Genomic DNA, 27,351 nt, shown 5'->3' with positions numbered 1-27,351 from the left:
ATGTTATCCCTTTAATGTGGTCTCTACATTCAACACAAGATCCTTACAAAATAGAAGCTAGAAACAGGTGTGCCACTTTCACTGTTTTCTATTAGTCCATCTTACACACACGAAGAAAACTGTTTCTAACACTCCACCTTTAAATTCAACAAAGACCAATTTTATAGTAACTTGTAGTACCAAAATATTATACTTGTTTTGACTGATCAATTGAGATTATTGATAAAGGAATTTAGGACTTAAAGTATCCAAACATAATGAAATATGCTATAGGGATAGTTCATTCTGTTTTCACAAACACACCTAAAAATTACAGAAAAACTGTAAATCATGCTACAAGAAGCCTGATGATTTAAAAAACCTTTACATTTCAACATTAGTATGCCTAATATTCTGCAAATTCATACTAAGTTCCCAACTTATCCCCAACATGAAGCCACACTGTAAATAAGTAACTTGTAAAGAAGTGTTTAAAAATGTCCATTCTAATGTTTGCATTAAAATTCACCCTTTTTTGAAACAGAGAACATTACTTCTCAGATTGATAAAAGATGTGCTTTCTACAGAGAGCATTTAGAGAAACAAAAGGAATATAATTCCAATATTACCTGGGATGAGGAAAATTAATTAAATGTCTTCCCTATGAAACTTCCTAGAGACTGAAGACAAAGGATAACAGAAATGTGACTTTAAAATAAGCAAGAAAAATCTGTCACCTACTAGGATCAAATGTATCAAGGTACACAGATCAGTAAGCCACAGATAAGTCAGTCCATTGTGCAAAAACCAAAATCCTCAAAACCAAAACCTACTTCATGACAAACTGATGCTAAATACATAAAAATGTAGTCAATTTGATAAAAGAAAAAATAATGTAGTAACGTTTCAACATACATGCAGATCAAAAGCTTAAATTAGTTCAAAAGAAATCAAATATTCTAGCAAAGAATATTTACTAAATACATGAAATATTAGTACAGTTACAACTCACTGTACAATACAATGCAAAGAACTTGCCAAAAATCTCAACAGTCCTACCTTGTCGTTAGTGTCCAATACAATGGTGCTGTGTCTCCACTTTGTTAATACTATTGGTTCTTGCAGCCGCCTATCCAGGCTCCTACTTTTAATTATTTCTCTTTGCTGCTGGGATGAAGCATTATACTAAAACAAAACAAAGCAAAAAACACAAAAACCACTTCATAAACAATAGAAATGAAAGTGGAATCCAAACATCCTGGCTCCAAATGACAAAGACTGTTAGGCAAAGTTCATCATATGACATCTCCATACATTTTCTAGACTCAGTTTTCTCATCTTTAACCAGAACTGTGGCACAATTGAGAAGATCACAGACTCTGGTGTTACACAGACCAAGGTGTTATCTTTGGCAAAATATTTAATCTCCGTCGGTCTAAGTTTTGTCAACTGCGAAGTAGATAAAACAGAAATATCATCTCATTCACAGAGTTGCTCTGAGGATCAAAGTATTAAAGAATAACATTAAAAGAGTAGCACATTATCAATAAATATTAACTATCATAATTTATAAAATAAAATAAAATTAATTTTTCTACTTCTACTAAGCATTATTTTAAAAACCTAAACCAAAAATTAAATTCAAAATGAACTAGTAAGTTCTTTACATATTCTGGATTCTAAACCTTTCTAAGCTATGTGAGTTGAAGATATCTTTCCCTAGTCTATAGCCCAGCTTCTCCCTTATGTTTATGACATCTTCTACATAGAGAAGGTGTTTTGTTTAATTTTAATGTAGTCACATCTGTCAATCTTTCCTTTTATAGTAGCCTTGAGTCTTGTTCAAGAAATCTTGCCTACTCTGTAGATAAAGATATTCTTTGATATATCCTTCCACAGTGTTTAAAGTTTTACTTGCTATATTTATATCTTTAATCTAACTGAAATTAATCATTTAGCATGAAGTGAGGTCAAGATCTACATTTATTTTCATTTTTATCATGTGAAAACCAATAATCTTAGTAACATTCTTACTTAGTCCATGCTTACCCCACTGATTTGTTTTCTTTTTAGTTGTTGCTGCGGCATCTCAGATGACACAAACCAATGTTTGTCTGTTTGTTTGTTTGTTGAGAAAGGGTTCCTCTCTGTCACCCAGGCTGGAGTGCAGTGGCATGATCAGAGTTCACTGCAACCTTGAACTCCTGGGCTCAAGAGATATTCCTGTTCCAGACATTTGAGTAGCTGGGACTACAAGCACATGCCAGCACACTTGGTTTTTTTGTTGTTGTAGAGCCAAAGTCTCCCTAACCCCACTGATTCGTAATGCCACGTCTGAGCTTTATACACGTGCCCTTACTATCCCAACTTAATTACCATAGCAGGAACTCTCTCTCTCCTGTCCCCTAACCACCAACTACTCTGTATTCAGGAATATGTTGACTCTTTACGGTTATTTGTTTGCAAATACAAATTTTAGGTTCCATTCCCAAAAAAAGTGAGGGAAGGGATATTAAATGGAAACACACTGGACTTGTAGATTAATTTGGACATTGTTATAAAACTCAGCCTCCCAATCCAAGATCATGATGGTATGCTACACCATTTATTTGGGTCTTCCTTTATTCTGCTCTGAAATTTTCTTTATTAAAATCTTACAGACCTTTAATAAACATGTTCTTAGTTACAACTCTTGTTGCTACTGCTGCTAATGTAAATATTATCTTCATTGCTATCACATTTTCAAACTCACTTTTTACTAGACAAATGGGTAGTTTTCATGTTAATTTTATATCCAGCAACTTTGCTCAACTCTCATCAGTTTTAAGTTTGTAGGTTCTCTTGGGATTTTCTAATAATAATAATAATAATAATAATAATAATAATAATAACCTATTGCATCTCTTCCTTCTTAATTCCATTATTTCTTTCCATTTCTTAATTGTTGACTAGAAGCTGTGATAGAAATGTTCTAGTCTAGTCCCTAACTCTAATGGGAAAGCTTCTGTAATCTCGCCATGAAGTATGAGATTTACTGCAGATTATTTAATAGATAACCCTTAGCATAATGTGTCATTATAAGAAAGTGATTTTCATCTGGGCTCGGTGGCTCACGCCTGTAATCCCAGCACTTTGGGAGACTGAGATGGGTGGATCACCTGAGGTCAGGAATTTGAGTAGAGATTAAAAGCCTGTCTCTACTAAAAATACAAAAACTAGCCAGGTTTGGTGGCGCAAGCCTGTAGGCCTAGCTACTTAAGAGGCTGAGGCACAAGAATAGCTTGTACCTGGGAGGCGGAAGCTGCCACGAGCCGATATTTTGCCACTGCATGCCAGCTTGGGCGACAGAGTGACACAGTCTGTCTCAAAAAAATAAAGAACAGTGATTTCCTTACAGAAGCATATTCTTGGATCATAGTGGTTTTACATCCATTTTGCAAATCTTTTAACAGGTGTGTTTAGAGCATTTACATTTAATGTGATTATTTATAATGTTAGGATATAAGTCTGGCATTTTATCATTAATTTTCTGTCTGTTTCTCCTTTCCTACCTTCCTGTGGGCTACCTGAAGAATTTTTACTATTATATTTTAATATATATACAGTTCCTTGAGCCTCTCGCTATACTTTTTTAGTGCTTGCTCTAGGGATTACAATATACATAATTTATCAGTCTACTAGTATCAACATTTTACTACTTCAAGTGGAATACAGAAACCCTACTAAAAATGACATCCCTTTACTCATTCTTTTTGAAACAGTTGTCCCAAATATCACTACTGCATATCAGGACTACTTCAGAAATGTTACAATTTTTGTTTCAAATGTCAAAGACAATTTTAAACACCCAGGACAAAAGTCCCCTCAGATATTCACCCTTTCTGTTGTTCCTTATTCATTCCCGATATTGCAAGTTTTCTAATCACTTCCCTTCTGTTTGAAAGACTTCCTACAGCAACTCTTTGAAAGCAAGACTGCTGGGGATAAATCTTAAGTTTAGTTTTATTCTGAAAATGTCCTTATATTACTTTCATTCCTGAAGGATATATTTTTGCTGGGTGTAGAAGGGTTCACAGTTCTTTTCTTCTAGTATTTGAAAAATGTTATGCCACTTCTTTCTGGCTTCCATGGCTTCGGACAAGTCACTTCATTCAAATTATTATCCTAAAGGTAATGTGTTGTTTCACTGAAGGGTTTTCAAGACTTTGTGGGTCGAGGGTGAGGGTCTTTAGTTTTCAGAAATTTTGATTACAATGAGCCTGGATATGGATTTCTTTGGGGTTACATTATCTAGTGTTTATTCAGTTTCTTGAATCTGTTGGTTTGGGGGCATTTTCAAACACTACTTCTTCAAATTATTTTTCTGCCTCACATTCTTTCCTTTCTCCTTCTGGAACTTCAATGAAAAGGAAGGTTATCTCTTTTGTATTTTCCCACAGGTCTCTGAGGCACTGTTCATTTTGTTTTAGAAATCTATTGTCTCTCCGTTGTTCAGACTAAATAATTTCTTTTTTTTTTTTTTTTTTTGAGAGGGGAGTCTCGTTCTGTCGCCCAAGCTGGAGTGCAGTGGCCGGATCTCAGCTCACTGCAAGCTCTGCCTCCCAGTTTCATGCCATTCTCCTGCCTCAGCCGCCCGAGCAGCTGGGACTACAGGCGCCCGCCACCTCGCCCGACTAGTTTTTTGTATTTTTTAGTAGAGACGGGGTTTCACCAGGTTAGCCAGGATGGTCTTGATCTCCTGACCTCGTGATCTGCCCGCCTCGGCCTCCCAAAGTGGTGGGATTACAGGCTTGAGCCACGGTGCCTGGCCAAAATTCCTACTAACCTATCTTCAAGATCATGAACTCTCCTCTTTTACCTCCATTCCGTTATTGAGCCATCCAGTATTTGATTTTTGGCTCTAGGATTTACCTTTGTTGTTTCTGTATATCTTCCATTTCTTTGCTGAGACTTCCAACCTCTTCACTTATCTCAAGTGTGTTTATAATTGCTTCCTGTAGCACTTTTATGACAGCTGACTTAAAATCCTATGGGATAATTCATTCCTGTCATCCTGGTGTGTCACCAACCTACTGTCTTTTCTCATTCAAGTTCAGATTTTCCTGGTTCTTGGTATGACAAGTAATTCTAGGTTATATTTGGATGTTTTGAGTACTATAAGACTTTGGCTTCCATTTAAACATATTTTAACAGGTGGTGAACCCCATTTACGTCCAGAATGCACATCTCGGCCTGCTTTTATGGCCCATAGTTCAAACGTCAATTTCATTTTAAAAATCTTTTCATTGCTGTTCTGATCTGCCCTGTTTGTGCACTACCTAGAGGCCAGTCTGAAACCTGGGCAGTACTCCACACCACGTTTCAGTTCTCAAAGATTTTGCTATGCTAATTCTGGTTGCTTTCATGTGTAGGCCACTGGGAGTAATGTCTAGGACCTTACACACAGTTTAGAAATCCCTTTCTCTGGCTCCTTCCTCTCCACAATCCTCTTCCCATACACTGCTTGGGATAGGACGGGGTGTTGCCTTGTTGCTGTTGTTCATTTAGTGCATAGGGAGGACGAATCACAGGGTTCCTTGCATACACTGTGGGTCTAGTCAACAGGGCTCCACCCCAGTCTCCACAGTACCCAGGCAGGGAGCGGGAGAGTGCTGTTTCAATAGTGCCGGTTAGGGATGACCGACTGGGCTTCATAACACGTTATGCACAGTACATCATGCAGAAGGATATGCTTTTGTGGTGTTCACCTGGAACACAGTATGGTATAATAAACAGAGACAGTGTGCTTTACTTGGCTTAAAATGTTGATCATGTATTACCACAGATTTTAGGGTTGGCTAAAAATTGTCTGATCTAGAAGGGCTCATCAGGACAAGTCTGTCCCTCATCCCCCTCCTGGGACTGGGAGGCTAGCCTGGGCACATTCTTCTCGTGGCAATGGCAGAGGTCCAAGAGCAAGCCCTGACTACAAACCCATTTTGATACTCTCCTTGTGTCATATTTGTCACATCCCAGAACAGCTGAACTCAGTTAATGACAGGACAATTTGGGAGGCCACCACAAAGAACTAATACTAGAGTCATAATGGATCCAATGATGCCATCTACTGCTCTGTGATGGCTTTTAAGATTGTCTCCTTGGCCGGGCGTGGTGGCTCATGCCTGTAATCCCTGCACTTTGGGAGGCTGAGGCAGGCGGATCACGAGGTCAGGAGATCGAGACCATCCTGGCTAACACAGTGAAACCCCGTCTCTACTAAAAAATACAAAAAACTAGCTGGGCGAGGTGGCGGGCGCTTGTAGTCCCAGCTACTTGGGAGGCTGAGGCAGGAGAATGGTGTGAACCCAAGAGGCGGAGCTTGCAGTGAGCCGAGATCGCGCCACTGCACTCCAGCCTGGGTGACAGAGTGAGACTCTGCCTCAAAAAAAAAAAAAAAAAGATTGTCTCCTTATTGTGAAGTTCTGCAGATCCAGCAAAATTTGTTGACATGTTGATTTATTTGTATTTATCCTTGACAGTATTCAAAGCATATTTTCTAGTTAAAGATTAGTGTCTTCTTCCAATTTTAGAAAATTCCTAGAAATTATATTTTCAAATATTGTTTCTACACCATTCTTCCATTCTCTTCTTTTAGAATTCCTAATATATGAATATAGAAAACTTTCAACTCATCCTCTATTTTTCTTAACTATGCTTTCATATTTGTTAGATTTCTGTCCCTGTCTAAAGTTTATACTACTGACTGCATTTTTTATGTAACTATGTTTTTTCATCTTGAAGATTTCTATTTTATTCTTTATCATATTTACCTATTCATGTATGTTTTTATTTTTCCTAATTTCTTGTTCTTTTTAAATGAAAGCCTTCATTTAATTCTGATCATCCACAGCATAATTTTAAGCCTTTATTAAATTATTCAGAACATTACTTTCAGCTGGGCATGGTGGCTCATGCCTGTAATCCCAGAACTCTGGGAGGCCAAGGTGGGCGGATCACAAGGTCAGGAGTTCGAGACCAGCCTGACCAACATGGTGAAACTCCATCTCTACTAAAAATACAAAAATTAGCCAGGTGTAGTGGCACATGCCTACAATCCCAGCTATGCAGGAGAATCACTTGAACGTGGGAGGTGGTGATTGCAGTGAGCCAAGATCGTGCCACTGCACTCCAGCCTGGGCGACAGAGCGGGACTCCGTCTTAAAAAAAAAAAAAGAACATTACTTTCATCTGGAGTGAATATCATGTTCTGATTCTTGATTTTTCTTATGTCTATAATAACAGCATTGGATTTCTTCATGTATTTTATTTGAAATATTGAACAGCAGACTTCATTTTAAGTGGGGAATATTTTGTTTTCTCTCTCTTCATTTACTCTCCTTTATTTCTTTCTCTCAATCCTCCTTCCTAATAGTTTTGTGGTTCCCTTCCCCTACACCTAACCCAGAGTGTGTGTATTTATATATATGTATTCTTTTTTACTCAGCTGTCATATGAACATGTTTCTTCTTTCCAAACTTACAACAAAAATTTTTAGGGTAAAGACCATATCCTATGTATCTGCATTCATCAAAACATATTACATAACACTGAACACCAAAGACGTGTTCAGAAAATAGTAAATTAAATTTTAGTATCTGCATGGTTACAAGCTTAACAGATTTATCTTAGACTTACTAGTAAGTGCTAAGTCGCTTAGAATGCAGAATGTAACCTGGAGTTGTCTTTATCATTCAGTAACAATCTATGAAATAGTGACTCTACAACATTTTTCCTTATTTCCTCCTTTCCACTGTATTTAATTCAAACCTCTTCATATCCAATTTAATTGACAGTTAAAGAAACTGTGAAGACGTTCTGACACTTTATGCTAAGCAGCAAATGGTAGCAGAAAATGAAATAACATCACAAAACTGAAGATTCAACGCTGGTCACAATCAGCACACATTTCCATTGCTGTAAAATACCCTTTGAGGTCTTGATATTATTCAGTCTCTTGCCTCTCTTCTTTTTTTCATTAAAGGCATCTCTGAAAGTAAACAGGTTTCCTAACACAGCCTATAGTTCTTCTGACCAAGGAAATTATATAATTGAGTTATAAAGAAACCCAATAGGAATATTTAGCTATCAGTTAAGGCTCCAAATTGTTCCTGATATTAGGCTATCCTGGGAATCTCTCCCTTCAAAGGACCCTGACCTGGGACAAATCACTCAAAAGCAGCCTTGTGACCGATGTCATTACTCTAGGGAATCAGAAACCACTGTGAAGAAAGACACAGCAGACGAGTCCTCCAAAAACTCAACTGGTATTTGAGGTACTGGTAAGAGGTACAATTCAAATCTGTCAAGTGGAACAAAAAAATTAATCTGTTTATTTAATTATTATATTAATAAAAGATTGGTCTTCTATAACCTAAATCGTTTTCAGTGAACTAAACTTTGAGCAGATTTTTCTTCTGGTTCCTTCAAGTGGAAATCAGAGCTCGTATTTTATAAGCATAACACTTATTAGAACAGCCTAACAGAACCAATCCCTGTTATATACAGTTTTCAATACTGAATAATTACATCCCTCAAAACAATATTTTTACCCCAACATATAAGTTATTACATATTTTGGCCATCATGATCCATAAAATTCTTCTTTCCAAATTAATCACTATATATGTTTTTTTATAAATGGTAACAATTTTGAAAAGTAGTATCTGAGGTATTCTACTACTTTTTCCCAGCACATTAATAAAATAAATTGTTTATCTTATTATGTTTATCTCCTTTCCCCTAAAAGTTCGTAACAGTCTTACTAAGCTTGAGGTATCATTTTCCCACTTAAAAGTTTTATTGGAAGACAATGAAATATTTGGAAAATAAAACGGTGGGTTATTTAACTTTTTATAAAATTTAACTTTAAAAAACTGTTGCTAGAGTATCACAACTGCTAAGCTACGGTTCTTAAAAATATTACAGAGTTCTGACTGCCTGGCACAACTTCAAAGTTTCAAGGGTAAATAAAGTTTTATCTTCAGAATCACATTCTAAAAATACAAATTAATAATAATGAGAATTGAAAAAAATCCACAAATGTTTTTTGAATTACGTTTCATAATTTTAAAGAGTAATGAGATAAAACATTCAACTCTGAAATACACAATTTGTGGCACTTTTCCATAGACTTTTTATTTGGATCTTTTTCATTCATGGTATTTTATGATTGATGAAGTAAAACCACAATGTGGTAATATTAATATCTTCATAACTTTTTATACAGAAGCTCTAATAATTAAAATATAAAAATTATTTTCACTAATACTAATATGTTAAGCTGAAAATAGTATTTTTAAAAACAATCTTATTGTACAAATGTAAATTTTAATATGACTCCTAATTTGGAAAGTATAATTAATTTAAACAATAAAGTCATTTAAAATATGGAATAGTTTTTCCTGCTGAGCTGAGCAAAGAGAAAGTCAGTACCTATGTAAAACATGTGATAAAGGATCAAAAAATGCTTATCTGAAGATGTGACAAGTTTTTTAAACTACAAGAAAATTCTGAGGCTATGCTTCATCAACAAATTAATCAAAGGCACCAGTATTTCCTTTATCTATCTCCTCATCCCCCACACCCATGAACTTTTCCATTATAGCCACCTACACATTGTTCCATGAGATTACAAAATTGTAAAAGCCGTCAATTACAACGGAGCTCTCTTCTGCTACTCGGTCAACTCAGACTCACAAAGGTATTCTTAAAAATCAATTACAGGATATGTATTTCATTTTCATCCTATCCATATCAAGCCTTAGAATTTCATAAAATAATTAAAGGCCAGGTAGCATTCACATATAGAAGAAAGCACTATTAACACTAGTTTACTAGATTAGTGTTTCCCAACTTGTCAATTTAGTAACATCTAGTGATTTTTTCTATATCCATGTTTCATTTATACTATTAATATTCTTCTTTAAATTGACTTACTTTGGGGAAAACACAAATTTTAAAAACTAAAGTATATGTAACAACTGACACCACATATTTGTCTGCTAATTAACAGCTGTTTTCTAGAACATTAAAATAATGCACCAATTAAAATTCAAATGTTTGTTCATGTATCACTTAAAATTATCTCAAGCACCAACAGCGATGTACATATGACCACTCTGAAACCTACCACCTTAGATAAACTCAGCCCTGGTACACTTGTCCAGAAATGAGATGTCCAGCTAAATCATAAGGACATCTTTTTTTTTTTTTTTTTTGAGACGGAGTCTTGCTCTGTCACCCAGGCTGGAGTGCAGTGGCCGGATCTCAGCTCACTGCAAGCTCCGCCTCCCGGGTTCCCACCGTTCTCCTGCCTCAGCCTCCCAAGTAACTGGGACTACAGGCGCCCGCCACCTTGCCCAGCTAGTTTTTTGTTTTTTGTTTTTTTTTAGCAGAGACGGGGTTTCACCGTGTTAGCCAGGATGGTCTCGATCTCCTGACCTTGTGATCCGCCCATCTCGGCCTCCCAAAGTGCTGGGATTACAGGCTTGAGCCACCGCGTCCGGCCCGTAAGCACATCTTATCACACGTTGCCTATATCTCAGCCAATGAGTGGCTCAATCATACACACATTTACATAAGAGGATAAACTTGAATACTGAGTTACTTTTCTTTCTCTTAAAAAATGATTAAATATAAGAACAACTTTATGTAGAAAAATCAATATACTCAACACAACTAGATATAAGATGACATTATTGGTATTCAAGAGAATTCCTATTTCCAAGAATAAGGAAAGGCCAATTTCAAGTTTACCTGAAAGATATTCTGAATAGGAATAATCGGTATCACACAGTGAAGATACCTGTACATCTTAGAAAATTTACACCACTCACAGTATTCCCAGTGAATTCTGAAAAAATTATTCTTCCTACTTTGTAAAAGTATAATAAAGACTTTACAATAAATCTGCTGAAACCATCTCCAGGTTATTACTTCATCTACTATTTTTAAATAGAAATTCGGTGTCAAGGTTTATTACCTTTGGCAATTCCCATTCTGACCGAGATCCGTCTGCACTGTAGTAATATTGCCTACCTTGATCATCAATATGCTTGAGCCACTATAAAAACAGAACAGGTGTTATTAAATTTAAATAAAAGTAAGTTTAAGCTACTACCATCAGAGATACTAGATTTAATTTTTATGAATTTTATTCTACTTGCTCAGTAACACTGCAACAAAAAATTCTTTTTTTTTTTTTTTAGACAGAGCTTTGCTCTTGTTGCCCAGGCTGGAGTGCAATGGTGCAATTTTGGCTCACCACAACCTCCGCCTCCTGGGTTCAAGCAATTCTTCTGCATCAGCCTCCCGAGTAGCTGGGATTACAGGCATGTGCCACCACGCCTGGCTAGTTTTGCATTTTTAGTAGAGTCAGGGTTTCTCCATGTTGGTCAGGCTGGTCTCGAAATCCTGACCTCAGATGATCCGCCTGCCTTGGTCTCCCAAAGTGCTGGGATTACAGGTGTGAGCCACTGCGCCTGGCATGTGACAAAAATTTCTAACTAATTATACTAATAGACTTGCATTTTAAGTTTGGTAAGAATAAATATACTCATTATTAAACATGACTTTATTTGCCCTCTCTATCCTCCAATGTCTGGCTATAGTTGTTCAAGCACCACTTAACAACAAGCAACATACAACATAAAGATACACAGAAGTACATATGCACTGGTACACAGGTACACTCCCATTCTGAAAACAGGTTTGAGAAACTGACAAAAGGGAAACGCTTTTCAATTAAATGTACAACTAAACCATTTAAAGCCTCATTTCATGCAAACCTTTAGGAATTACTTCCTATGGCCAAACACAGTAAAATTTAAATAACAGCAACAACAAAACATCATGCAATAAAACACAGGGAATACGAGGGAAAAAAAAGTATTGCTAATACAAACATATGAACTTGAGTATGAAATAAATGAAAAAACTGCTTCCATATGTTCCAATGTCAAATAATTGAGTCAGGAAAGAGGGATAAAAGCCGAGCCCCATTTATTCCCAAGCATATCTTCTCTGAACACGTACTATCAACCAGGTGCTTTCTCAAATGATACCAGATGCAATACACACAGAAAATGTCAACATTCATTTCCAAACTAATCATAAAATACTAGATTGATGGTTTTTGTTGTACATAAATTTGATTGTAATAGGAAAAGGAGAATAGGCAGTAAGGCGATGTATGATAATGGCACAGAGAGAAAACCATTTCCAAAAAACTATTCCCCCAGAAAAATATAAAGAAATATGCCTATTGAAGAAATCTAAACAAATGGCATTCAACAGGTTTACTCTTAAAAGGTCTTCCATGGGTATCAAGAGCATAAAAATCACTATCATCCTAAGCAGTTTAAAACCATTAATCAGTAGTTAGACTGAGTTTTCATATTGTCAACTGGCATGATTATAAAGTTACAATGAGGACTATTTTCATGAGTTTTTTAAAATACTACTAAACCTTCAGTACACAACTATTTTATGAGAGAATTCTGCCAAAAAACACTAGATGAGAAAAAAAGAATGTACCTTTTCATTAGTATAGTCACTGGTATATAAGGTATGCCCACGTTCATCCAATTCTTCTGACCAACCCCTTGGAGGAGAACCACAATGACTATCTGACTGGCTGTAAGAAGTGCTGTAGTAGTTTTCTTCGGATGAAAGAAGCTACAAATAGTCAGAAACATAAGGATTTTTCTTCTTTGAATATAAATATGAATTGGCTGAAAATCTAATAAATCAATTTTACTTGAGTATAAGTACTAAGATAATTTAAATATATTTGAATATTTGATTTTGAAAGTAAATTGATGTCTTTAAATAGTACATTGTAAGAGGTGAGGTAAAATTAACAGTGGTTATTTTATCACATTAGTGCAACCCTAGAAAAATTCATCACAATAAAACTAAAAACAGTATTTTCAGACTAAGGAGAGCTCGAATGTCATTTAATGTTGCTTTTGGCTGAAATCAAGTTTAAAAAGGAGTAGGCATGTGTACACATATGTACGTGTAAACAAGGGAGGAGATGAGGGAACTACATTAGACTGAGCTCCCCCTCATGTACCACAAGCACATAGCCACATGCAAGGCAAACAACATTGCTAAATAAAGATATCTCGGACTATTTTTCTATAATTTGTATTATAATTTAGTGGTAAATTTTCCTAACTCATTCAATCAAATGCTTATTAAAGACTACTGGAAACTAAATTTCAAAACAAGAAAAACTAACATTGAGCAAATTCAAACACAATACAGAGAGACAAATAAAAAATTCTGTATGAAAATAATATAGGGGCCAGAAGCGATAGTTCACATCTATAATCCTAGCATATGGGAGGCCAAGGCCAGAGGATCATTTGAGTACAGGAGCTCAAAACCGGCCTGAGCAACATAGTGAGACCTCATCTCCATTTTTTATTCAAAAGAAGAAGGAGGAGGAGGAGGAGGAAGAGGAGGATGGGGAGGGGGAGGGGAGGGGGAAAAGGATGGGAGGGGGTGGGGGAAGAGGGGAGGGGGAGGGGGAAGAGGGGAAGGGGAAGGGAAGGGAAGGGGAAGGAGGGGAATGGGGAGGAGGGGAGGGGGAGAAGAGGAGGGGAGGGGGAGGAAAGGGGGGGGAAGGTGGGGAGGGGGAGAAGAAAATAAAATAATATGGGTATACATGATAAACTGCAGACACATGAGAGAAACAAATTAGAAGACTAGGAAAATTTAGAAACTTTTGATGCCTATTGACAAGAGGGACCATAATATGACTAAATGGCAATTTGCTTTCTGCACTTAAAAGTCATTCATTTAAGAATCATTTATTAGGTTAGCACTCATGTGCAAATGACCCTTCCTATCACCTCCAGGTAAAATAGTTTCAGCAAGTAAAACTTATTCATTCATACTATATTTTCTATCATCATAATTTGGTCTGAAACACTAAGATGGGTAGATTCTCAACACTGCAGTTAAAGATATTAAGATTCTAATATTAATATGTTCACAAAAACATAGCTTTACAGAAGCACTGCATAAAGTGAATTATATATGTTTTACAACAGAAACATTTTTTAAACACTGAAAACCTAATTCAAAAATCAGGAGTTTATTTTTATTTAATTGAAGCAACTTAAAATGCAAGCTCACAGACAAGAAGAGTGCAATAAAACTTTTAGAAACAAAAATGGCAATCAAATTAGTAACATTAATTTAAGAAACAAAATCACAGAATCAATTTTTCAAAGATACGACTTTCTAGCTAACAAAATTCTCATCATAATTTTCCAACTTTTGCACAGTAAATATGATGTTCTCTTCTACCATGAAAAGTAACCTCCAATATCTTTATATGCTTTATATTATACTACAGAACCAGGCTTTAAGATCTGGATATCCTCTACTGAAAAATAGTTGTTTAATGGCAGTTAAGTAAAAGTTAAGATAATTTTTGGCAAGCATTCTATAGATGTTAACTATTCTATACCTAAAAACTTAATTCAAAGGTGTAACCGATTCAGTAACTTTGGGATATATTCTGCAACAAATGTATCCTATACAAATATGAGGGGGCTATGACAGATGTTCCATTTATAGAAGCATGGCAGGTAGGTATCTCAATTGATATCTGAACAGAAACAGTTAAAAATGTTACATAAAATGTTGTTTTAAATAATCTATGAACAAAAGGCTAATTAAGAAATACTCAGAGGTCAAAAGCTAAGTGGAAACAAGAATCAACAGAGTCAAGCCGAAGAAAAAAAGACCAGCTTTCTTCTTGAAGGCATTTGACAGACCCCAAACTAAAATGTTACTGTTCAAGACCATGCAGGAGTGTTAGAGAACTGAACTCAGGATTACCAAAAGCAGGAAGTCTAAAAGGCTGTCCCACAATACAGAGCTGGGAACGCCAAAGAATTATACTCACAAATTATGGGTGAACCATGAACAAATCTTGCCCCTTTATTTCACACTAGGAAAATCACAGAAATTTTCCCCAATAATTGGGGAAAATAAGGGGATTCTCTAGCCACAAAAGTCTTCATGAAATCCAAATTACTATTAATACTACCTGGGTGGCTTGTAAAAACTAAAGCTAAAGATGTACTTTTAAATACTCATAGTTTCCCTAAGCATCCATCAGAAGAGACTTACCTTTGAAGGAACCTACCTTCAACCCCAGCATTAAAGACTTCCTACTTACAAATTTCCAACAACTATAACCTCACATTAAAACAGATACACTCTCAAAACACCCTGAGTAAGAGTCAGCAGAAAAACAGTATAATCAGACTCTCTAAAACTTTATGTACAGAAATTAACAAAAATAAAATAGAAAACAAGACTAGAGAGCTACAACAAATAAATGCAATATATAATCTTCACTGGATCCTTCACAGCAGGGAAAAAAAACTATAAAGAATATTACTTGACAACTGAGAAACAATGAATACTAATCATGTAGGAAATAACATACTAATATTATATGTCTTGGGTATGATAAATGAGTTGTGGTTTTGCCAGAACATGTCCTTATACTTATGGAATAAAATATATTATCTGCTTCAAAACACTCATACACACACATGTGTATGTGTGTTTGGGGAGATGAAGGGAGAGAGAGAAATAAAACAAACGTGGCAAAATTTTAACCATTGGTAAATCTAGATGAATGGTACATGGCATATAATGTTCACTGTACTGTTCTTTTAAATTTTTGAAGATTTAAAACTTTTCAAAGCAGTGATATCACGAAACTCCCCTAAACAAATACTTTTTAAAATTCAAGGATTGACTTAACATCAAACAAAGGTATAGATAAAGAGAAAAATACCAAACAGAAGCTGGATCTTGAAATACTGAAAATAAACAGAGAGACATGGATGAACAGCGTGAGATTAAACATTCATTTAATCAAGGTTCCAGAGTAAGAAGAAAGAGAATATGGGGGCAAGCCTATATACAGTTATAGCTAGGAACTTTCCAGAATTGATCAAAGACAGGACTCCTCAAATTCAGAAATCCCAACAAAGCCCTCAGAGAAAATAAAAATACCTTCACCCAGCTACATCACAGTAAAAATATAGACACATGATCTTTAAAGCTGCCAAAAAAAGAAACAAACTATGCTTAAAGAAAAGACAATCAGATTGACATCCGAATTTTCAGCATCAACAATGGAAGCCAGAGAATGTGCGAATAAAATCTTTAATGAACAAGGAAAAACAAACAAGTAAATAGTCAACTTAGAACTATATATTAATGTTCTTCAAAAGTAAAAGTAAAATAAATTTTCAGACAAAAATTAAGATTCTATTACTAACAGACCCTCATGAAGGAATTTAAAAGCATGTAATTATGGCTGGGCACAGTGGCTCATGCCTGTAATCCCAGTACTTTGGGAGGCCAAGGTGCAAGGATCACTTGAGTCCAGGAGTTCAAGACCAGCCTGGTCAACACAGTGACATCCCATATCTACAAAAAATTTAAAAATTAGCCAGGCATCGTGGCTCATGCTTGTAGTCCCAGCTACCTAGGAGTCTGAGGCAGGAGGACGGCTGAGCACAGGAGTTTGAGGCTGCAGTAAGCTATGACCACAGCATTGTACTCCAGCCTGGGCAAGAGAGCAAAACCCTGTCTCCTACCAAAAGAGGTTCATATTTATGACAGAAGAAGAAAATGTGAGAAGACAAAGTGGTAAAAATTAGGATTAATTTTAAGAGTCATGTACAACAACAACAAGGGGGCTAAAAATAGAAATATAACATATGACAGCAATAGCATAACAGCACACATAGATCCTATATGACTTTATGGAACAAGAATATAGTGATTAACTTCATGCATAGACTAACTACGCATGCTAAAGCTGGACATGGTGGCCCATACTTGTAGTCCCAGCTACTGGGGAAGCTGAGGTGAAAAGGCTGCTTGAGCCAGGAGTTTGAGCGTTGAATCTATCCTGGGCAACATTAACAAGATCCTGTCTCAGCAGCACCTCCAGCATCTACCCACTAGATGTCAGTAGCATGTTCCCCATTGTGACAACCAAAAAAAGTCTTTGGACTTTACCAAATGTCCCTGGAAGGCAAAATCAGCCCTATTATGAATGATTGTTCTAGGGTAACCACTAAAATAATAAGCTTCTGTGTTAAGACAGAAGAGCCAACAGGTGCTCCCTCCCAAACCCCACTAAAATCACAACAGCGAAATATGCTTAAAATGACGTAAACCCACAACAACAGGGAGAACAGCGAAGCAGATGAACAAAAAAACTCAATTATCTACACAGAAGAAAGTAGAATCTAAATCAGTATGGTGCAGACAAAGGGCGGGGGGGAAGAAAGAAACCCGACAAGCTTACAGAACAGAATCTGCAAATGGCTTGGCAACTGACGGTATGAGGTATCTCTGAAACTGGGGAGTGAAAGCAGTGGTACTAAAATAAGAATTAAAAATGCCAGAATCTCCTTCTACATACCTGGCTGCTAGGTGTGCAGCCCATCCCTACTCCAGCAGAAGTACAGAGAGTTATTCCCTCTGACAAGGGAAAAATACTAAGATTCTGAGTTGGGGGGACAATAGATACAATAGGGACGTGGGTACCAACAGAAAGAAGGGAGACTGAGGGACCATGTGCAAAATGAATGCCAACACCAAGACACAGACAGCCCTTACCGTGTATAGGCAGGAGACCTAAAGATGTCTGTGGAGATTCTGATTAGTCCAAAAGGAAAGACCTAATGGTTCTAACACTGGAGACTCCCCAACAAGGGGCTGACCCAGATCCCCATTAAAGTTAAAAATGCCTCACAGTTGTGAGAGAAAATAGTTTCCATCCTAGAATTCTATACCCAGGAATACTAGCAATTAAATATGAGAGCAGAAGACAGATATTTTCATACACACACAGTTTCCATTTTACCTCCCATACACAACCCTTCTCAAGAAGTCACTGGAAGATGTGCTCCAGTCACTTTGGAAATATTAATCTTCATATAATTTGTACAGAGACGAGTAATGTAAATTGAGAACCTGTATGGAAGTCACTCCCATCTACTCACTAAAATAGCTAAGAAATACGTTTAAAAGTTCCTATGTATACTTTAAATTCTTTTAGTCTCTAATTTAGTCTTTTCCCTAATTCTCCAAATTTGTAAAATTTTACTTTATTATTGATCCACTGGATACTTTATTTTCAAATCTTTCTAATGTACAATTCAAATAAAATTTTCCCTTTTTTTTTTTTTTGGAGACAGAGTCTCACTCTGTTGCCCAGACTGGAGTGCAGCGGCTCTATCTCGGCTCACTGCAGTCTCCGCCTCCCGGGTTCAAGCGATTCTCCTGCCTCAGCCTTCCTAGTAGCTGGGATTACAGGTGCCTGACACCATGCCCAGCTAAATTTTTTTGTATTTTTAGTAGAGACAGGGTTTCACCATGTTGTCCAGGCTGGTTTCGAACTCCTAACCTCAAGTGATCTGCCTCCCAAAGTGCTAGGATTACAAGCGTGAGCCACCGCGCCCAGCCAAATTTTCCTTTCTTATTATAGTTAAACATGAACAATTTTTCTATTTTTGCTCTCACTTAAACACTAAAAACACAAGTTATTACCAAACTAAAGCTATAAATAAACCAACTGAAAAATGGGACAAGAAAGGAGTTATTAACTACAAAAAGCTTTTGGGGTCTCCCAAATACAAGATGTGTTCCCTGATTTTTCCAGCTCCTATCTACTTGAAGCTTGTTTTTATTTGTATGAGCTAGCTGCTTTCTGTAGGAGCAGGATGTCCTACGCAGGTGGAGGGGCTCCAATCTACCAAATGGCAAGATTTCACTCTATTCTATCAATCCTACCAAGTTACTCCTGTACGTTTAAATAATCCCAAGGCCTCTTGCCAGACTACTGAGATAAGTGATTCTAAAAATACAGCTGGCCAATTTACTGCACCATCCTGCAAGCGGTATGGAGGAAGGTGAAACCAGAAGAAGAAAAAGAGTACAGAGACTTGTTAGAGAAAATAATGATTTTAAAGTGAATTGTTAGACTTAACAGAATGAGTCCACTGCAGCAAAGGAATTATAATTATTTCCTTCATATATAAGTAAAACAATGGTCTTGTATCACTGATTGACAAAGAGAAAAAATGGGAAGTAGTCTGGTAGCCATACTAAGCCAAGAGAGAAAAATATCACTTCTATTTATTTTGCTGGGTCACATCACATATGTTCTATTTTTTTCTAAAAAATGTCACTGGACAGCCAGGTGCAGTGGCTCACGCCTGTAATCCTAGCACTTTGGGAGGCTGAGACACGGGTAACTGCTTGAAGTCAGGCGGCAAGACCCCATCTCTACAAAAAAAGTTTTAAAAAATTAGCCAATGGCACGTGCTACTAGGGAGGCTGAGGTGGAGGATCGGTTAAGCCCAAGAGTTTGGGGCTACAGTGAGATACCATTGCACCACTGCTCTCCAGCCTGGGCAATACAGCAAGACTCTCTCTCTTAAAAAACTGAATTAAATTTAATTTAAAATATCATCAGCTTGTGCAGTAACAACTGAAATAGTATCTTCTAAGGCATAAGGGAGTGCATTGGCACTAGACAACTTAAACCCAGGTCTGGAACTAGTACGCACAGTATCAGGTTAGCAGCTGTCTATTAGTCAGAGATTAGAAAGTAGCTAGCATTAATATTAGCAAAGCCTGGAAAGAATTTTTAATGATCTTAGCGATTCAAGTGTTTTAACATGCTGACAGTAAGAAACAAAACTATTTACTTCTTTGGTTTCTGAAAAATGAAAAGAGAAAATCTGGTAACTTGCAGTTGATTCCTTAATTACTCATACCTCTTGATCCCCTGGACTTTGGAAATCTCCTTTGCTAATGCTTGCATCCCGAGTCCAACGAGGTGGTTTCCAAGTTCTTTCCTGTGTTCCTCTGTTATAGTAATAGCAACGCCCTGAGCTGTCTTTATGAGTTTCCCATTCTCCATTAATCTGAATTGCCGGGCTCCCAGGAAGTGGAGGAAGAGCAGACTGGGATATTTTCAGTTCTTGAAGATTAGCATAGACGGGAGAATCTGGCCTTCCTTGATTTGGAGGTGTGGTTGCCTGTAAAATAAACATTTTTAAATTTCATGTTTAAACTGGTATAACATTTAAGTCAAAATTAAATGAAACAGGAGATTTATAAACATTATACTAATTCATTTTAAAACATATATACAGGTGACTATATTCTAAGGAAATAATAATTTAAGTCTTAATATTCATAGTTTCCTTGAAAAATAAATAAAAGCTTCAAACTGAATCCAAAGTATGCATAACTCTTTCCTTTACCTGAAACAAAGTGATGAAGAGCCAAGAGCTGTGGGTTCTAATTCAAGATCTGGCACTAGTAAGTTGTATGATACTGGGTAAGATCACTTTACTTCTCTGAAACTGACAGTTTTTATCTCAAGAAATGAGGGAATTGGACTAAACCACCAAGGTCTTCTTTGGCTCTCAAATTCTGTGATTGTAAGCAATATTTTAAATAAAAAGTTTTACATATGAGTAGCACAGCTTTTACTATGAAAATTATCAAAAGAAAGATTTCATATTCTAAGCTCTAACATTAAATCAGAAACATAAGTGAAACATAAAAGAGGAATAATACTTAAGCTAAGAATTTACTACATTCTATTCCTTCTCAGGTATAATTTCTCAGAGGCTATAAACAAATCATGTAAATCATTTAATCTCTTCCTAGCTTCCTTATTTGAGAATTTCCTAACAGTAGAAAACTAAGAATTCATAGTAACTCTGATTTACATGTTTAATGTTAAGCTAATAGCTTTATTTTTTATTTTTAAATATCTCACTAGATGTCAGTCAAGAGCAGGATACTTCATACCCTTTGTATAAAGACACTGTAAATTGTATTAGGTTACACAGAACTTCAGTTGCCGAAGAAAAAAAGCACATGTCTGAGAACACCTGCTTATATTACGTATTTTTATTTCTGTATATATTTTCCTTTTATAACAGAATTTCTTAACCCTACTACCACTGACATTTTGAGACACAAAATTATTTGTTATGAGGGCTAGCCTCTGCACCGTGGGATGTTTATCAGCTTCTCTAACCTCTACCCACAAGATGACAGTGGCCCATGCGCACACACCACACACACACACGCCTCCGATGTGACAACTGAAAAGCCTCCAGACACTGATGAATGTCCCTTGGGGGCAAAACTGGCTCTAGTTGAGGAACCAGTGCTTTTCCCTATAAATCCTAGAATTATATTCAGATGTTCAATTACTTCTGTAATGGAACTAGAGTTTCATGAATGCTTTAAAATACTGAATTTGAAAAGAATGTAAATGGAAACACTGAATCAGTTTTACTGAAATTAAAGTACTTTAACTTCTAAAAGTATTTGTCTATAATGTTTGTGAGTTTAAATCACTGAATAAGCTGTAACTGTGAAAACAGTAGAAATAACCCGAACACAAATACATGTTTGTAAAATGGTCACTTTCAGTCTTACACATGGTAGTTATACATGTACTGTATTCAATGATGCAAATTCAACTATTTTCCTTAAAATGTTAGCTTCAAATTTATCACTAAACCACATCTATGAAGAAAATCTATCCATGGAGACAGGTATCATTTCTCCTTCAGATTAATTCCATATCCTAGTGAATGTGTTTTCTCTGATGAAAACAAATTATGTTAATATAAAAATTCTATATGGTAAATCACGTCTCAGAACCTAGAATATCTAGAGAATATTTATTCAACCAATATTAAAGAAGTTCTTACTTTGCTCCTGATACTTGACTAGAACTTGGGGAAATAAAGATGCTAAGAAACAGCAATTTTCTAAATGATGTTTCTGAACAAACTCTACTAAATCTTCAAGAAACAATTAATTCCTGTTGTTTAAACAGTTCAAATTTGTAAAGTTTTTCCAGCTAGAAAAAAACTGAAATGGTCTTTGGCACAATCTATAAGGCTGGCATAATTCTGAAACAAGAGCAGAGAAGAATTAAATAAAACTGTAACAAATCTCACTTATAAACATGGAAGAAAATATCCTAAATAAACCATTAGAAATCTAGCACTACATTAAATGAAACAAGCACAGATGTTAAGAAAGTCTGTCTTTAGGAAATCTCATATTGTTATTCTTTAGATTCATAGATAAACACGATCATCTCTACAGACACCAAGAAAGCATTTGATAAAATTCAACACAGATTCAGGATATAACTCTTGGCAAGATAGGAACAGGTGACCCTTCCTTAATTTGACTTTTAAAAATTATTATTATTTAAAGTAAACATCACAATCAACAAGACAGGTAAGTTCTTTCATTAAAGTCAAGATTAAAATTGAAGTATATTATGGTCTATAAGGTTAACATAATTTTGAAACAAGAGCAGGGAAGAATAGAACACCGTAAACATATCTCACTTATAACTAAGTGCCGAGTATAACTGCTCTATTCAACACTGTACTGGATTTGTACTAAGATACAAAAAATGAATTAGACTCATAAAATACACAGAAGAAAAAAGAAACTGTCATTTGTTGTTGAAATAACCAATAGTTAAAAACTAAAATTCACACAAACTACTAAAAGAGTTTCACGAATTGGCCAGATTTTTGATCATCTAGTCAGTTTCCCATACATCAGCAATGACAAATAGAAAATACAACAGAAAAAAAATCTCTTTCATAATAGAAAAAAAACTAACATTTATAAGTAAGCCTTAAAAGAAATGTACAAAATCAAGTAAGAATATTTGTAAAAATTTCCTCAGGTACCTAAAATTAAACTTCAATAGATAAACCCTTGTTCCTAAATGGAAAATAAAACGAACTTCATAAACATGCTAATTCTTCAAAAATTAACCTATAGATTTCATAAATACAATGCAATATTTGGCATGCAATATTCAGTACACTGCCCAGTACACAGGAGCACTTAATTTGTTGAATGAATGAACAAACTATTAACAAACATGAACAAAAGTATGCAAACACATATCTCCCCAAAAAAAGCAAAATTAAGGACTTGGAACCAGCTAGATGTGATAAAGAAAGGAAACTAAGAAAACATCCACGCTTCTAGTTTTGAAAAAATGATGGATAGCTGTGTCCTTTTTAAGCTAGAAACTACTGACAAATGAATTGAGCGTCATGTACTCAAGCTAGGTGAGTAGGCTACAAATTATGAATTTAAAATTTCCTTGCCTTCTAGAACCTCATAACATGGTAAAGGAAAGTGAAACATGATAATAACAGACACAATGCTAGAGCTACACATGGGACACTGTGGGAGCAAAAAGGAAGAGACCTGGAAACAAGTGACTACGCCTTAGAAATAAACAAACAGGAGTTGGCCAGGTAAAAGTTGGGGAAACAGCAGAGAGCAAGAACAAAAGCTAGGAAAAACAGCATGGTACTTTCAGGGAATGATGCTGACATACAGAGTATGTAAAAGGAGCAGCAAGTGAAAGGTAAGGAAAAGCAAGTGACAGCACAGAGAGTTTGAAGGTCATGTTGCAAAGCAAACATCCAGAAGCATTTAGGGAACTACCGAAGATTAAGCCAGGAAGTGCATTCTGATTTAAATTTTAAAAATATTACAGATTTTAGAAGAACGCAACTAGGAGGTTGGTACAGTAGCACAGACAGAAGATGAAGAGAGCTGCAATAGGACAAGACAGTAGGAATGCAGAAGTAGGGACAGATTCAAGAAACAATCAGAAGGTTAAATTAACATACAGGTTGTATGTTTGCTTATGTGAAGTACAGTTTGTTTTATCATGTGTGTAGTTTTACAGATTAATGTCAAGATGAAGAAAAGAATGGAAAGAGAAGGGCAAAGAGGCGTTACATTTAGATTGCATTAGGTTGGTAAGTCTTTTGAAAACCCAAGTGGAAATGCTAATAGAGTGTTGGTTATGTAAACTGGGAACTCAGTTCCCAATTTACAAAAATCAGGGCTAAAAATAGAAAAGTCATCAATATACAGGTGGGGTCAATAACACAGGAAAGCATACAGAGCAAGTGCAGGATGAAAAGAGAACCCTGGAAAATACTAAGCAGTTGCTTTATGAATTAAAATGAGAACATAAGTTTAAAGTCAGCACATGATCTCACACAGTGATTTCTATTGTTATTACAATAATCATTATTGCAATTAACATAACTAAAGAACCAGACTAAGAAGACAGAAAGGAAGTTAGAAGTAGAAGGTCTACTAGGGAAGAGTAGCATTTGAAAGTCAAGAAGGAAAATTTCAAAAGAAGGGAAACTTGACATTATCAAATTCAAAGACTTAATACAGAGACTCTGAAACAATCACTCAATTCAGAAGTTTTTAAAGACTTCAGCTACCAGCCATGAGGATCCGAAACTATCTTCCTGCCATAAACTAGAAAAGCAAATAAAATTCAGGAAACAAGTATTGTGAGGCATTGTACAACAGGCAGCCAGACTGTAATCCTTGAGAGAAACAAACAAGGTGAATCCTACCATTCCCAGGCTTTGTGCCTGGAAGTGGTTTGCAGGAATCAGCCCAGCAAAGGGAAACCCAGAGTCTAGCAATCTTGGTGAGTGAACAGGACAAACACTGGGAATAATACAAGAAATGGAAATAATTATAAACATCATACATTGAGAAGAGAAAAAGTTGAAGGAAATGCTATCTATTCTATTCTATTCTATTCTATTCTATTCTATTCTATTTTATTTTATTTTATTTTATTTTATTTTTTGAGACAGAGTTTTGCTCTTGTTGCCCAGGCTGGAGTGCAATGCACGATCTCGGATCACCGCAACCTCCGCCTCCCTGGTTCAAATGATTCTCCTGCCTCAGCCTCCTGAGTAGCTGAGATTACAGGCATAAGTCACCACACCCGGCTAATTTTATATTTTTTTAGTAGAGATGGGATTTCTCCATGTTGGTCAGGCTGGTCTCAAACTTCCGACCTCAGGTGATCCACCCATCTCGGCCTCCCAAAGTGCTGGGATTATAGGCATGAGCCACCATGCCCAGCCCCTAATTTTTAAAAATCAGGGAATCTAAAGTTGGATGGCATTCTTCAAAACTGATAAACCAAGAAACAGGTGGAATTTTGTTTGAAATCTAGAGACTTAACAGTAATTCTAAGTAGAAGCACAGATAGTTAGGTTATTGACAATGAAAGGTAAAATGTTAGTTTCTACTAGAAATAGGAACTTTCTTTTCTTTTTCTTTTTTTTTTTTTTTTTTTTTTTGAGATGGAGTCTCGCCCTGTCACCCAGGCTGGAGTGCAATAGTGAGATCTCAGCTCACTGCAACCTCCACCTCCTGGAGAACCTTGTTTTCTTAATGAATTAGTTCCATACTTAAAATCAGCTTAAATCTTCAATTTTCAAAGTGTATGAAAAAAGAATAGATGAGGACTCCGTATTTGTGAAATACTCTGATCTCTGGCAAAAAGAAAGTGCACGTGTATTATTAACTGCCTAAACCATTGAAAAATTCAAGGGAATTAACACTGATTGATTATCAATTTTCCTCAAGCTTGAAAATATAGGTTCTGGTATAAAAAATACTTAGCATAAAATACCAAACTAATTTTTACATATGCACAATATATATATTTAACTACAATGAGGGATGGTTAAGTAATAATGCACTGTCTTTTCTAGTAAACCAAAAACATGTTTTTTTAACAAATACACTCAATGCTGGTGAAAGTGGGATGTAACAACTCGTTTACTGTTGGCAACTTTAATCAGCAGAACCTTTTTGGAAATGTTTGGCAGTACGTTTCAAGAGCTTTTAAAAATATTTTTAGAACCTTGAGCAAAGGGAAGAAAATTCCTAAAGACAGGGAAAGAATGCTTGCTTTCCTAAGAAAGATGTTCATTCCAGTGTTATTTATATGAAATAAATCAGAAACAACCTAAACATCTAACAACAGAAAAATGGTTAAGTAAATCATGATTCAACAGATGAGGCAATACCATACTAGCAGTGAAAATGCTATGAATGATTTCTGATTTAAAAAAAAAAATCTGGCAAGGCACAGTGGCTCACACGGTAATCCCAGCACTTTGGGAGGCCAAAGAGGGCAGATCATCTGAGGTCAGGAGTTCAAGACCAGCCTGGCCAACATGGTGAAACTCCGTCTCTACTAAAAATACAAAAATTAGCTGGGCATGGTGGTGCGCAAGTAATCCCAGCTACTCAGGAGGCTGAGACAGGAGAATCGCTTGAACCCTGAAGGCAGAGGTTGCAGTAAGCCAAGATGGCGCCACTGCACTTCAGCCTGGGTGACAGAGCAAGACTCCATTTAAGAAAAAAAAAAAAAAAAAAAATCTGCATGATCTGCCATCAGCAGGTCCAGGGAAAAAAAAAGTATAAAGGCAACTAAGAAAAGCAGAAGATAAAATAATACAACGAAATTCCAATTAAATTTTAAAGCATAAAGAAAAACAAACTAAAACATTATCAGTTTTCTCTGGATATTAGCATTATATATGTTTTTTTCTATATGCTTTATTTCCCGATTTTATTATAATGAGAATGTTCACCTTTAGAGTTTGGGGACAATGATGTGGGGCAGGATAGGCACTTGCCTAGTCCACCAGACTTACAAAAGTGACAATAGTATTGACCCTATAGAAACTAGTGTTTCTTCACAGGTAGTCAACGGGTCATCAGAATCATCTGAGGCTGCTTATTAAAATTCCTGGGCCATATTCCAGACTTACTGGGGGTAGAAAGGGTGATAGTGGTCAGGGGTTAGTCAAGAATTTATATTTTGGGGCCAGGTGTGATGACTTACACCTCTAATTCCAGCACCTTGAGAGGCTGAGGCGGGAAAATCACCTGAGCCCAGTAGTTCAACACCAGACTGGGAAATACAGAGACCCTGTCTCTACAAAAAATAATAAATAATTAGCCAGGCAGGGTAGCACATGCCTGTGGTCCCTGCTACCTGGAAGGCTGAGGTGAGAGGATGGCTTGAGCCCAGGAGGTCAAGGCTGCAGTGAGCCATTGCACTCCAGCCTGGGTGACAGAGTAAGACCCTGTCTCAAAAAATACATATTTTTAAGTATGTGATATTTATGTACATTATTATTCAAAAGACAATAAAAACTCAATCTTCCTGAGTAGGCTTAGGGCAAACTAGCCTCTTCAGTCCAATATATTTGTATTATAAAAACATAAATACTTAAAGACAATTCTTAAGTCCATACCACCATTTGCTGTTAGCCTGCAGATAAAGAAAAGTTAAAATGAATAAGCAGTAAAAGTACTTCCAATATATGAGTCAAATAAAAATTA

The 27,351-nt window shown here is 36.2% G+C and overlaps 1 protein-coding gene across 6 annotated transcripts in view; it reads right to left on the bottom strand.

Moving 5' to 3' along the window:
- ARHGAP12 (Rho GTPase activating protein 12) overlaps positions 1–27,351 on the bottom strand; it is a 125,998-nt gene that overhangs the window by 35,655 nt on the left and 62,992 nt on the right. For 3 of the 6 annotated variants that reach the window (XM_023218129.2, XM_023218130.1, XM_023218131.2), the window contains exons 4-7: positions 19,857–20,120; positions 12,553–12,693; positions 11,000–11,080; positions 1,039–1,164 (exon numbers count right to left, since the gene is read on the bottom strand). In XM_023218129.2, coding sequence (XP_023073897.1) covers positions 1,039–1,164; positions 11,000–11,080; positions 12,553–12,693; positions 19,857–20,120 — 612 coding nt within the window. The remainder of the gene's footprint in view (positions 1–1,038; positions 1,165–10,999; positions 11,081–12,552; positions 12,694–19,856; positions 20,121–27,351) is intronic. The other 3 variants (XM_023218132.2, XM_023218133.2, XM_023218136.2) reach the window with 1 other exon arrangement.

Source organism: Piliocolobus tephrosceles, chromosome 9 (assembly GCF_002776525.5).
Source record: "Piliocolobus tephrosceles isolate RC106 chromosome 9, ASM277652v3, whole genome shotgun sequence".
In the NCBI taxonomy this organism is placed as follows: Eukaryota; Metazoa; Chordata; class Mammalia; order Primates; family Cercopithecidae; genus Piliocolobus; species Piliocolobus tephrosceles.
Note: the sequence above shows the minus strand (reverse complement) of the source record. Positions and strands in the feature narration are given on the sequence as shown.